The following is a 14136-nucleotide window of genomic DNA, read 5'->3' as shown; positions in this document are numbered from 1 at the left end:
TGGGAAGTGGTTGTGAGTCTGCAGCGGTGGTCCATTGCAGGATCACCATGCACATTGTACTGCCAGACGTTCTGTCCTCTTGCCATCCGTGTCAAAAATGATGGCCCTTCTGGCACTACCCAGATTTTTTCAGCGGGGACTCCCGTCCAACTCCAACAGTTTTGATGGCTGAAGCTGCAATGCAATGGATGGTTGATGAAGGACAGGAAGTTGATGGGCCAAAGGGCCAGTTCCCACGCTTTACCACACTATGGCATTCAACGTCTGCCTCGATGACAGACATCCACGTACTGGTTGGGGCAGCAGGTAACGGAGGGTATTGGGATGCAGGATGTTGCCCCGGTAGCCATAGAAACCATCAGTGGACATATTGCAACAAATCTCCATCCCTTAAATCAATCGCACAGCCCAGGAGAAAAATCTAACCATTTTTATTTCTTTGAAGACATTTTTGTTTATGAACAAGATAGAGAACAAGCCGTGTGGAATGATCCATTAACAAACCAGAGACCAGCCGCAGTGGGATTGATGGGTTGAGTAGCCACTGAAGGAAGCAAGGGGGTGGGACCCAGGAGGTCATACCTCCAACTGCAAGGAGTCATCCTCCATCACCAATGGGGCCCAACGCCCAAACTCGCAACTCCCAACAGTCGGGCCCCAGAGGACACCTTTAGCGGGGCCAAGGAAATACTTGGGGCCAAGTCACAATGAGTCCAACTCTGCTTCAGGCTGGAAACACTCTCATATACGTTGCCAACAACTATTTAAATAACGCTTTGGATAATCCACTGGGTGGGTTTATTTGTACAAAAAGAAATAATCAAGGCCAAAATGATTAAATCATCACCCATCCTCACCCCAAACCTCCCCCCCCCCCCCCCCCTTCAAATAAAGTGATAGCAGTTGTATAGACTTTATTAATTCATCCAGGAAGATGGTCCTTTGGAATTCTTGGCGTTGTAAGGCTCTGGCATTTGAATGGCACATTGAGATGGCAGGCAGCGGCCATCCTTCCCGGTTGATCCCTGGTTGCCTGGTTGTCCTGGGATGCCCGGGATACCCTGTTGGCCAACTGGCCCTGATGGGCCCAGTTTACCATAACCTGGGAGTCCAGGTGGACCTGCGCGGGTAAGGCAAGACGTTAGGCACTCTCATCCAGCCCTTCAACCTGCGCATCGACATGGCATTGGGTACAAGAGAGAGGAGGTCATGATGCAACTTGATAAGACTTTGGTTTGGCCAAATTTGGAGTATTGCCCAGAAGTAATACTGCATTAAAGTATTGTTGAGTTTTAGCGAGCATAGCTTTGTGAGTATTAGAGGACATAGCTTTAAGATGAGAGGGGCAAAGTTTAAAGGAGATGCTAAGAACATACTTCCGAGGGTGGTGGTGGAGCCAGATACAATAGTGGCATTTAAGAGAAGTCTTTTAGATTAGTTTAGTTTAGAGATATAGTGCGGAACAGGTCCCATCGAGTCCGCATCGACCATATTAAAGCTATCCTACACACGCAAGGGACAATTTTCAATTTAACCAAGCCAATTAACCTACATATCTGTACGTCTTGGAGTGTGAGAGGAAACTGGAGCTCCCGGGGAAAACCCACACAGGTCATGGGGAGAACGTACAAACTGCGTACAGACAAGCACCAGTAGTTAGGATCGAGCCTGGGTCTCTGACACTGTATGGCAGCAACTTTACTGCTGCCATCCAAAAAGGCAGATGGGTGTGCAGAGAATGGAGAGATATGGATCACGTGTTATCAGAGGAGATTAGTTTAACTTGGTAGTATGTACGTCACGACATTGTGGGCCGATCGACCTGTCCCTGTGCTGTACTGTTCTATGAACATGGAAATTCAGAAACAACTGGGGATTTCAGAAACCAGAGAGCCAGGGAGAGACAGTGGTGAAGAGCACCAATGGCTGACTCGTCACAGGTACAATAAGAGGATGACAAACTATGTGGGGAAGCCCATCGAGCAGAGGCTTCAAGATCTGTTGACAGCTGTGACTTGGTGGGAGGTGGGGTTAAGAGATGGAGTTGGGAGCTGGGCTTTGACTGTGGAGCCTCAGGGTCAAAGCTGCTGAGATTTTTCACAAAGATGCTAAAGATTTAGATAAGGATAAAGCAAACAAGAATGTAATTGTCCTATCTGGGACACATGACAATAAACTCTCTTGACTCTTGACTTGATTTAGTCCAGAGGGTCGTGAAGTTTCTGGAATGCAAAATGCCAGATTCAAGATAACGGGGGAAAAAAGGCAGAAAGTGCTGGAGGAACTCCATGGGTCAGACAGCATCTGTGGAAGGAATGGGCAGGTGATGTTTAAGGTCGGGATCCCTCTGCAATTGATTGTAGTAGGGGGATAGTTATCATACTCTAATCAGTCTTAAGAAGGGACCCTTCAGAAGTACTGCCTGACTCACTGAGTTGCTCCAGCACTTTGTGCTTTTTTTAGTAAACCAATATCTACAGTTCCTTGTGCCTTCAATGTAAAGGAAGCCCTTTATCAGAAAGCAGCATTATGGAGAGAGGATTGGAGGTGAGAGCTGGACTGGTCTCTCACTGAACCGGAGTAGTATCAGCATGCCAAATGGCTGCCCGCTGTGGTGTAACCATGTTTCTTAGTTCCCCTGGAGATGGCTACAGAGAGACACTAGTCCTGATCCATCTTCTGGAGATGTCCATGTGAACACACTGGCACGATTTTTTAGAACGTAGAACAGTACAGCACAGGAACAGGCCCTTCAGCCCACAATGTCTGTACTGAGCATGAGGCCAAGTTGCACTCATTTCATTGCCTTGAAGATGTCTGTGGAGGCACTCTGGTTGTCCTGATGACTCGATCCCCTGCCTTTGGGCAGATGGTGTGGCTGGTGCCAAGAAACAGTAATAGGCACGTGTGTGTCAGATACCTCCCACTTGATGCCCAGGCAATGGTTGATCTACTTTGTGGATTTCAATGACAAGCTTACAATGGTTAGTGTGTAGACCGTAGAAGGCTGGGGAGCCCGCAACCAACGAGGTACAAAAAGCGTCAGCGGGTGAAATGAGAGCAGGACAGGTGACTTACCCTGTGGCCCAGGTAAACCAGGCTCGCCCACATGACCCACGCCTTTGTCGCCACGATCGCCCTTAGGACCACTCGGACCTGATTCCAAACAAACATTTCAGAAGCGTTATAAAGACTCCGATTTCAATGAACCAAACAAGTTCAACAGTGGTCAGTAATTTGAGTTCTACCCGTGCAAACACGTGCAGTGTACGTCATCGACTACTCAAGCCAACTCTGCTAGTTAATGGCACCATGGCTGACGGAACGCCATGTTCACACTCGCACCAGCATCGCTCGGTTTCTACCCCTCATGAGGGATAATTTACGACAGCTAGACACGGTTTTGGGAGGTGGATTTAAACCAGGAAAGTGTGGTGGCAGAAAGAACGTGCAAACTCCGCACAGGCAGTGCTGGAGGGCAGGATTGAACCGGCTCTGTCTGTGGTGTCCTTGACTAAGCAAAACGCCGGCCGCTTCGCCCAGTGTGCACTGTGCGCACTCCCACATCATTGAGCCACTCTACCTTTGGATCCGGGTATTCCTGGCCGCCCATCTCTTCCCATCTGTCCCGGCATTCCCGACTGACCAGGCTGTCCCGGGTGTCCACTGGCTCCGATTTTCCCTGGAGTTCCTGGTCTGCCCGGGCTGGTATCTGACGAACGCATACTGGCCAAGTAGTACGTCATTCTCTCTGCAAAACGTACAACAGAGCATTGAGTGAGTTGTGATCAATCTTCCCACTCCCTGCACTCTGCAGCATGGAAATTATTTACCAGAGGAAGAAGCCTGGCATCCATCACTCTCCCACAGACAACACAGCAGGTAAAACCATATATACTGACAAACTAAAAATACTAGTCATTCAGCCAATAGCCAGAATACTGCCCAGATTACAGGGTATTAGCGACGAGGAGAAGTTGGACAGACGTAGATTGTTTTCTCTGGAACTTTGGAGGGAGACCTAATAGAAATATATAAAAATGAGAGCCATAGATAAGGTAGACAGTCAAAACCTTTTTCCTAGAGTGGAAATGGCAAAGACTAAAGAGCATAGCTTTAAGGTCAGAGAGGCAATGTTCAAAGGAGATGTGCGGGGCAGGTTTTTTTTAAATAGTGGGTGCCTGGAATGGGGTGCTAGGATGGGATAGGATGCTTTCAGATAAACATATGAATATGCAGGAAATAAGGAGATATGGATTATGCGCCGACAGAGGAGATTAGTTTACCTTGGCATCATTTTTGGCACAGACATTGTGGGCTGAAGGGCCTGTTCCTGTGCTGTATTGTTCCATGTTCTCAGCTCTACGAAACAGTCCCTTTAGCCCAGTGAGTCCATTCCCAACCATGTCCACTCGTCCCACTTCCAAAAACTTAGGGCAGCACAGTGGTAGAGCTGCTGTCTCACAGCTCCAAGGACCCGGGTTCGATCCTGACCTTGGGTGCAGCGTATGTGGAGTTTGCATGTTCTCCCTCTGGTGCTCCAGTTGCCTCCCACATCTCAAGGTTTGTTGGTTAATTGGCCTCTGTAAATCACCCCAAGTGTGTGTAGGGAGTGGAAGAGAAAATGGGATAACATAGAACTAGTGTAAATGGGTGATTGGTTGTCAGCATGGACTCTGTGGGCCAAAGGACCCTGTTTCCTTGCTCCATCTGCAAACTAAATAAATCAACCTCATCCTTGACCCCACTGCACACCTGCATGTTTTTTACAACTGACAGGTCTTTGGGATGGGGGAGGGGGGGGGGGGGGGACAAGCCAGGGAAAATTCAGGCGATGTCCGGGGAAACGTGGAAACTCCACTAGACATCACTGGAGGTCAGAATTTTACCCAGCTGACTGGAGCTGTGACTCTGTGCTCCCCACACTACATCAGAGGATGAGCAGCTGTGGCAGCCTGTGTGATTGGTTTAGTTCATGTTCTCTGTCATCCAGTCACATCATACCACATGCGAGTACAATCGTGGGCAGATAAGAGATTGTAGTGAATGACAGTTCATTCTCTTCTGGGACATCACACAAAGAGTCGCCACGTTCCAGCCCTGTATTGTCAAGGCTCAGGTTTCTGCAATTACCACGTGCGGTTGTGTCCCACCTGGGCAGAAGTACATTCCTCCTCATTCCTTCTTCTTGCTGGAGTTTAGATGATGAGGGGGGACCTCATTGAAACTTACTGAATAGTGAAAGGCCTGACTTGAGTGAATGCAGAGAGGATGTTTCCCCTACTGGGAAAGTCTAGTTTTCCTGAGGACATTGTCTCAGAAGATAAGGACATACCTTTAGAAAGGAGATGATGAGGAATTCCTTTAGTCGGAGGGTAGTTGTGGAGTCCAAGTCAATGGATATGTTTAAGGCAGAGATAGATAGATTCTTGATTAGTATGGGTGTCAGGAGTTAGGTGGAGAAGGCAGAATAAATTTGGACTGTCAGGGTCGGATTTCTTTAGGTTCCTCCAAATACGGCACTACTTACAGACACATGTAGATTGGGAGCAGATATGTAGACGACCTTCAAACTTGGAAAATACTTTCTTGATGACTATAGAGGGAGTGTTACAAAATAATTTGATATCTCATTTATATCAAGGACTTCAAGACTATACAAAAGGAAATACTATAGAAACAAAACAGAAATGGGAATTGGAAATGAACATTATTATTACAGATGAAATATGGGAAAGGACATGTCTCTTGGGCCATAAGCTGACAAGTATCCCCTCTTGGAGGGAGTTCGAATGGAAAATTAAAATGAGAGTATTTAGGACACCTCTAGTGTTGGCAAGATACAGTAACACCTCAAATTTATGCTGGAGACAATGTGGGAAGATCGGTGATCACACACATATTTTTGGGGATTGTCCCAAATTGTACCAATACTGGAGAGACATCCAGGTAGAGATTTAATTAATTCTGGGAGTGGATCTACCTTTGGAACCGGCTTGTTTCATATTAGGAGATACCCCAGCAGAGACAGATATTCAAAATCAGAAATATCTGCTTGGGGTGATTCTGTTGATTGCTAAAAAGATGATAACAGCGCTATGGAGAAAGGAAATGCCACCAAATTTTCAACGGTGGAGGGCAAGATTGAAAAATGTATACCTGATGGAAAGTATAACTGCTAAACTCAAGTTGAGGACTGGTGCCTTTAATATTATATGGAAACTGGTACTATTACAAATGCCAAGAATGATTAAAGATATGAATTGATGAGCTTGCTCTGGTGCCTGTGAATATGATGCTTTTATGATAGAATGTTAAGAGGATCTGATGCAATGCTAATAGAGGTTAGGTGATTTGTATTTTGTCATTTTGCGATTATCCTTTGTGTGTCTCTTTGTTTGGTCTATATGTGTATTTTGTTATGTCAATAAATGTTGCGTTCAAAAAAAAAGTATGGGTGTCAGGGGTTAGGTAGAGAAGGCAGGAGAATGGCGTTGAGTGGGAAGGATAGATCAGCCATGATTTAATGTCAGAGTAGACTCAATGGGCCGAATGGCATAATTGTGCTCCTATCGCATGGACATATGATTGTGTGTAACGTTAAGGCCCGGCGTCCTTGCGTCACTGGGTTAATGAAGTAGGGGTTGGCCTGGCCAAGCGTGATGCTGTCAGCACCTTCCACCGCAGCCCCGTGCAACTGCAGGGCCTCCCGCAGCCGCCTCAACCTCCCGGGAAACGAGCTGTTGCCCCCCCGCAATCACCCACCCCCTACCCCCTCCCATGCACCGAGGTCGCCGTGCCGCACTCGAGGAGCAACAGGTTGACCGCGAGGCTTCATGGATGGGAGAGAGAGACTTCTCCCCAAGGTGGGGGAGGTCCAATGACAGACCGCTTACAGTAACAACTGCCCCTCTCCTTCCATTCCCGCTATCCTGTGGTCAATGGGGACACAAGCCTTTACCCACGAGAACATAGCTATAAGATGAGCAGGGGGGGGATATTTTATGGCAGTGCGGGCGTTGGGAAGGCAGCGTGCGGTGAAGTGGCGACCAGTCACAGGGGATACTGGCCAGACCTCAGCTGCACTGTACTAAACCTCCAGATTCAAAAGGTGGACTCATCCAAGTCGAGCGACAGTCAGCCCTTTCTGCCATTTCAGTTACAGTTCTGGCATTCAGCACATTATAGCTCAGCACAACAGCAGAGGTTGAAAACTGGAAGAACCAGGTTGGGAGGGATGCCTGCAGTTGCCTTATCAGGGCCACCTATCTCTGCATGACTATAGATGAGTGCTCATGTTCCAGAATCATAATTCAGAGCATGGAAATAACTCACGTATCAAAACCGGTTTTTCTCAGTAAAGCCACACACCTTGGCTTCCGTCTCACTTCACTGCCTGCTGCTGATAGCTGAGCTCCATGTCAGTGTGTGGAGTGGGGCTGCCACACCGCACTCTCCATCTGCACCCGCACCACACATACCTCTTGCCCACATACAGCTTTTATAGCTAGGTCAGGCCATATTTGGAGTATTGTGTGGAGTTCTGGTCTCCCCCATTACAGGAAGGATGTGGAGGTTCGGGAGAGGGTGCAGAGATGGTTTACCAGAAGGCTGCCTGGTTTGGGAGTTTCGGCGACAGGGAAACGTTGGACAGACTTGGATTGTTTTCTCTGGAATGTCAAAGGTTGCGGGAAGGCCCGATAGAAATATATAAAAGTATGAGAGGCATAGATTGGGTAGACGTTCATAAACTTTTTCCCAGGGTGAAAATATCAAACACTAGAGAACGGAGCTATAAGGTGAGAGGGGGGGATATTTAATGGAGATGTGTGAGGCAAGTTTTTTTACACAGAGGATGATGGGTGCCTGGAACTTGCTGCCAGGGGTGGTGGTGGAGGCAGATACGACAGTGACGTTGAAGAGGTTTTTATATAGGCACATGGAAGTGCAGGGAATAGAGGGAGTTGGATCATGGACAGGCACATGAGATCAGTTTGACCTGGCACCCTGGTCGACACAAACATTGTGACGAAGAGCCCTGTAGGAGGGAATTTTGTCCTATTTATAGCACAGAATTCCCTCCTACACTGCCCTTCCTGTGCTGCATGCTCTCTGTTCTAGGTGTGCAGTCAGGTCTCTCTGCTCCCACACCACAGCCAGCCCTTGCCCGGGCCTTCACTGTGACTGAGGGCAGGAGAGGTCTAGGCTGGCACTAGCGCTGGTGGGAGAGCTGCCTGCCAGGTATGGTGGGAGGGGTCTCTGTGCCCCGTCACTGTGCTGAATCCACCCACCAGGAGGTCGCCCAGGGGACAGGTGGACAACAGAGCAGCAGCACCCAGACTTCCCCGGCACTGTCCCTCCACCCACACCCTGGGACCCCACTATGCTCTCTCCCTGCGGTTCCTGCTCTTCTCTCCCTGGGCCCCTGCTCACTCCATCCTGGGCCCCCACTACCCTCTTCCTGGGGCCCACACTCCGTCACCTAACGCGTCGCTCCCCATCACGCTCACATCATCACCAGACTGGTCACTGCAGACTCAGAGGTCCTCACGCCATGGACTCTCACCCACCCCACACACCCTCACCCCACACACATACCCTCACCCCACACCCCCCAACCCCAACCCACATCACACACACACCCCCACCCCACCCCACACACACACCCCCACCCCACCCCACACACACACCCCCACCCCACACACACCCCCCCCACCCCACACACACCCCCACCCCACACACCCCAACACCACACATCCCCACCCCCCACATCCCCACCCCACACACCCCAACCCCACCCCACACACACACCTCACCCCACCCCCCACACACCACCCCCCACCCCCCACCCCCCCCACCCCACACACCCTTGGCCGTCAGACCCCTAACTCATTCACCATTCCCACATCCATATCCTGGAGAGTGCTCCCTTGTACATATCCTCTTTCCGATAGTCCAGCATTGCGTTACTACAGATATCCACCACAAGCACTGTTTTGCATTTGCCGTTGTTGCTTTATCTTTCATTATCATGGACACCATCTAATCTACATTTGTGCTAACAAAGAATTCCATTGCATCCTGTTTTACGTGAAAATAAAGTAATCTAATTTCATCTGAAAGAGACCAGTGAATTAACTCTCTGCTGTACATTACCCCTCGTGTTAGTCAGTGGGAAAAGAGTCAAAAGGGAGTTGGTGAACACGTGGGAGAGAGATAATGTATGGAGATGGGGAGAGGGGTAAATGGAACCGATGGGTGCTAGCATGGAGCTATGGGCCAATTGGCCTGATGTAACATTATATGCAAATAAGTCTATACTTACCGTCAAAGATCTTCGTAACTTCTTGCCTTATTAACCTCTTGATCTCATCGAAATTAATAGCTTCAGCCTAATGGAAGGAACGGGACCATTTTGTTAGTTCCAGCACGTGGCCCTTGAGTAATGATGCACCCAGATAAAGACGTGTTGCTGGGAATACTGTGTGCTGGAATTGTACCCTGGTTAGGAATTCTGGGCTTGTAGCTTTGCCATACGTTACACAGAGTAAAACTGGTGGTATCATGGACAGTGAACAAGGTTATCTACAATTGCAACGGGATCCCGATCAACTGGGCCAATAGGCTGAGGAATGGCAGATGGAGTTTAAATCAGATAATTGCGAGGTGTTGCATTTTGGTAGGACAGACCAGGGCAGGACTTACACAGTAAATCTAGGGTCCCGGAGAGTGTTGTACAACAGAGAGACTAAGGAGTACAGGTACATAGTGAAGAAGGCTTTTGGCATACTTGTGTTCATTGGTCATGGTATTGAGTACAGAAGTTGGGACGTCATATTACAGTTGAACAAAATGTTGGTAAGGCCACATTTTGAGTACTCTATACAGTTCTGGTCACCCTGGTAAAGGGAGGATGTCACAAAAGATACAGGAATGGTACTGGATTTGGAGGGTGTGAGATATAAGGAAAGGCTGGATAGGCTGGGAATACTGTTCCCTACAGTGCAGGAGGGTGAGGAGTGTCCTTATAGAGGTGTATAAAATCATGAGGAGAATGATGGATAGGGTGAATGCAGAGTCTTTTACCCAGCGTAGTGGAATCAAGAACCAGGGGACATAGGTTTATGGTGAGAGGTGATTGAGAAGCAGCTGCTGCACACAGACGGTGGTGGGTACATGGGATAAGCTGCCAGAGGATGAGGTAGAGGCGGGTAGCACTCCTTACCCCAGCTCCTGGTGTTCCTGGGATTCCAGGAGTGCCGACAGGTCCTGGGGTTCCGGGGTGTCCTCGTTCTCCCCGTGCGCCGGGGGCACCAGTTTGTCCAGGCAGCGCCATGCCGCTGCTCTTTCCCAAGCCTCCCATGGAGATCCCGGGCAATCCACGCTGGCCCTGGGCTCCCTTTTCTCCTGCTCTTCCTGGCTCACCCTGCCGAGGGCAAGAAAACGATGGAGAAGGCATCAGCAATTCACTCCCTGCTGAAGTTGCCGACACTTTAGTATAAAGATACAACGTGAAAAGAAGCCCTTCGGCCCACCATGTCCGCGCCGACCAGTGATCCCCGTACACTCACATTATCCTGAACAAATTAACAATTTTTACCAAAGCCAAATAACCTACAAATAACCTACCTGTACGTTTTTGGGGAGTGGGAGGAAACCGGAGCACCCAGTGAAAACCCACATGGTCACAAAGAGAATGTACAATCTCCGTACCGACAGCACCTCTAGTAAGGATCGAACCAGGGTCTCTGGCGCTGTAAGGCAGCAACTCTACCGCTGCGCCACCGTGCCTCTCCGCAACGTTCCTGGAAGCTGTGTGTTGGTTGTGCGAGTTGTGCTGTACGTGATCCGGGCCAATACCTGCGCACATGTGTGCACCATCAAAGCCCTCAACAACACGGTGCTCGTTGGCTTCCCAACGTCCTTCCACCCTCAGCAGATGCACCGTGAGAATTTCCCCGTCCTAAGCGTAACCGTGAGAATCGGGATAACTGGACAGCCAGCCTCTCATTGAACTAAAGTTGGTGGGATTCCAATCAGGTGATTGCAAAGCTGCAATATATATTCATTTGAAAACATGGAAAATATGAGGAGGCCATTCAGCCCATCAAGCCTGCCATTCCATTCAATGTGATCATGGCAGATCATCCACATTTAGCATCCAGTTCCTGCCTTCTCCCCATATCCCTCAATATCTAACTGTAAAACACGAAGTGCTGGAGGAACTCAGCGGGTCAAGAAGCATCTGTGGCTGGAATGGGCAGATTACTTTTTGGATTGGGACCCTTCTTCAGACTCAATAGATCGACCCAAAACAACACCTGCCCATTCCATCCACAAATGTTGCCTCTTTTGCAAATGTCAATGTTTGAATTTAATTAATCCATGTTTTTTTCTCCATTGTAAATTATTCTTCTCTTCACATATCGATTGCTTTGACAGACAGTGTTTATGTTCTCTACAAACTTGCTATATATACTGTCTTTCCAGAACATGGAAGAACAAAGCACAGGAACAGGCCCTTAGGCCCACAGCACCTATGTTGATCATAAAGTCAATTTCAACTGCACATCTGCATTGATTGATTGACAGACATAGCATGGAAACAAGCCCAACGGCCCACCGAGTCCACGCTGACCATCAATCACCCATTCACACAAGTTCCACTTTCTCATCCATTCCCTACACAGAGCCCAATTAACCTACAAACCCACACGTCTGGGATTTGGGAGGAAACCAGAGCACCCGGAGGGCACCCACACAGTTACAGGGAGAGCGGGCAAACTCCGCACAGATAGCACCAGAGGTCAGGATCGAACTTGGGTCTCGGGCGCTGTGAGGCAGCAGCTTTACCACTGCGCTACTCTGTTGGACTTATCTGCCTGCATGTGGTTTATATCCCAGCTATATAAGAAATCATATTATTTGCAAGTCAACCCATCAAGCAATTACATAAAGCAGAGCATTTCAATCTGTGACTGAAGTAGTACTTAAATAACAGTGAATTCTTCCAAATAAATGGAACTCTCCCTTTTCTCTTCCCTTCCTTAATTCATCCCTTTGTCCTACTTTGTTGAATTCTAAATCTCAGGGAGCCATGTGACCTTTTCCACTTTATTCTAATACAAACCCCAATTCACTTTGCAAGCCGTGTTTTCACCATACTTCCTGCTTTATTTTTGCACCTGACAGGACTGAACTAATGTTACAATTCATTTGTCTGTGATTTAAATACATGCCATTGCCTGGCTACTGACAACCCTTTCAGTAATATTCACCAATCCATCACAGCCAACTCATGACTCATACATTTACAGCTTCCTTTATATAGATTTAGGGCCTTCGTCTCCGAAACAAGCCCTCTTCATCTTATTGAAGAATGAAAAAGGATATTTTTCCCAAGAGACCCTGTACAAGATGGTTAGTTAATCCTTTGTCATTTGCCAGCTTATTCTTTATTTGGTTCCTCAACATTTTGGGTCCATTTTGCTTCTCTATATCATTACTGTTCATTTGGTTTTCCCAATCTACAAGTAGGTCAATGTCACCCATGCCTAGAGTTGTTCCCTTATTGCAGATCCTATTTATTCTCTCATAGGTGGTGCTGATCAGGATTTCCTGTCATCACACTGTAAGACATTGAAGCAGAATTAGGCCATTCAGCCCATCTAGTCTACTCCGCCGTTTGATCATGGCTGATCTATTTATCCCTCTCACCCCATGCTTTGCCTTCTCCCCATAATCTTTGACACCCTCACTAATCAAGAACTTCCGCTCAAAAAAATACCCAATGACTTTGCCTCCACAGCTGTCTTTGGCAATGAGTTCCACAGATTCGCCATACTCTGGCTAAAGAAATTCCTCCCCATCTCCATTCTAAAGGTACTGTAGAAGGTCCTTTTATTCTGAGGCCATGTCTTCTGAGTCATAGAGCCACAGCGTAGAAACAAGCCCTTTGGCCCAACCTGCCCACACTGACCAAGATGCCCCATCTACACTTGTCCCACCTGCTTGTGTTTGGCCCATATCCCGCTAAACTATCCTATACATACTCCTGTCTAAATGTTTCTTAAATGTTGCGATGGTACCTGCCCTCACTACCTCCTCAAACAGCTCATGCATATGCCCACTATCCTTTGTATAAAGGTATCCTCCAGGTTCAAGAACAACTTCTTCCCAGCAACCATCAGGCTCTTGAACACAACACTAACATCTGCAACTATGAACTTCTATGAACTGTGTCTTTGGTTGCATTACAGACGTTCCAGTTAATAATTTATTTATTGAAGTTTTGATTATTATCTTTATCTGTGTGTATTGAGTTCACAGGCCTGTTAAGCTGCTGCAAGTAAAAATATAATTGTCGGTACATATGACGTAAACATTCTCGACCATTAATCTCCCCTCAACATCCCGGGTGCCCTTTGATCCCATGGCTGTGCCTCTTACCTTTGGCCCTGGCTGCCCTGCCGTCCCAGCTGCTCCAGGTTGCCCCTAAGGAAGAAGCATAGTAATGATCACTGGTTGGAGATAAAGCTCAAAGTTATGTGAAGGTTACATTGGATTGGCCTTTTTGTTGTAGTCATAGCCTTACTGTGCGGAAACAGCCCTTCGGCCCAACCTCTCCATGCTGACCAAGCTCCATCTTGTTTCCATGCTGTATGACCCCATGGCCTGGAGACAAAGGGACGTCAGTCAGGCTATGGAGAGCTGAGGATTGGAGTTAGTCTGATGGTTGTGACAGGAGGCCAAGACATGGCCCAAACAACAAGGGTGCTTACAAAGTCCCTCTGCTGCCCCGTCAATGTGAAGATCTAACTGCGGGATTACAAGAAAACTGGCGGTAAATGAGCACGATAAAGGCATTGCACTTGAATTTGTTTTAGAATTCAAGAGACTTGTAGCCCTTATCCAGCTGGGATACTGCACTTGCAAACAGAATTCTACCCTGCCAGTTGTTCACAGCCATGCTGTTCCATGCTGGGACCGGCTGCATTTGGGCTATTGGTGAGAGTAAGGGCAGGCAGAGGAAAGGTTTCACACCACTGCTTCATAGGAACTAGTTTCCCGGCAATGTCCCTTCCCCATCCTTCCCAACAACGAGGAGTGTTAAAACCCCACCATCTCCCTGTTACT

General features: G+C 48.0%; 1 protein-coding gene across 5 annotated transcripts in view; it reads right to left on the bottom strand.

The window, feature by feature from the left end:
- Window positions 1-415: 415 nt before the first annotated feature.
- The window catches only part of LOC116988568 (collagen alpha-1(XVI) chain-like), a 127078-nt gene continuing 113357 nt past the window's right edge, over window positions 416-14136 (bottom strand). For all 5 annotated transcript variants that reach the window (XM_033045403.1, XM_033045404.1, XM_033045405.1 and 2 more), the window contains 6 exons: window positions 13450-13494; window positions 10226-10426; window positions 9326-9392; window positions 3584-3751; window positions 3079-3156; window positions 416-1120 (listed from right to left, as the gene is read on the bottom strand). In XM_033045403.1, coding sequence (XP_032901294.1) covers window positions 918-1120; window positions 3079-3156; window positions 3584-3751; window positions 9326-9392; window positions 10226-10426; window positions 13450-13494 — 762 coding nt within the window. In that variant the 3' untranslated portion in view covers window positions 416-917. The remainder of the gene's footprint in view (window positions 1121-3078; window positions 3157-3583; window positions 3752-9325; window positions 9393-10225; window positions 10427-13449; window positions 13495-14136) is intronic.

This window comes from Amblyraja radiata, chromosome 27 (genome assembly GCF_010909765.2).
Source record: "Amblyraja radiata isolate CabotCenter1 chromosome 27, sAmbRad1.1.pri, whole genome shotgun sequence".
Classification (NCBI taxonomy): Eukaryota; Metazoa; Chordata; class Chondrichthyes; order Rajiformes; family Rajidae; genus Amblyraja; species Amblyraja radiata.
Note: the sequence above shows the minus strand (reverse complement) of the source record. Positions and strands in the feature narration are given on the sequence as shown.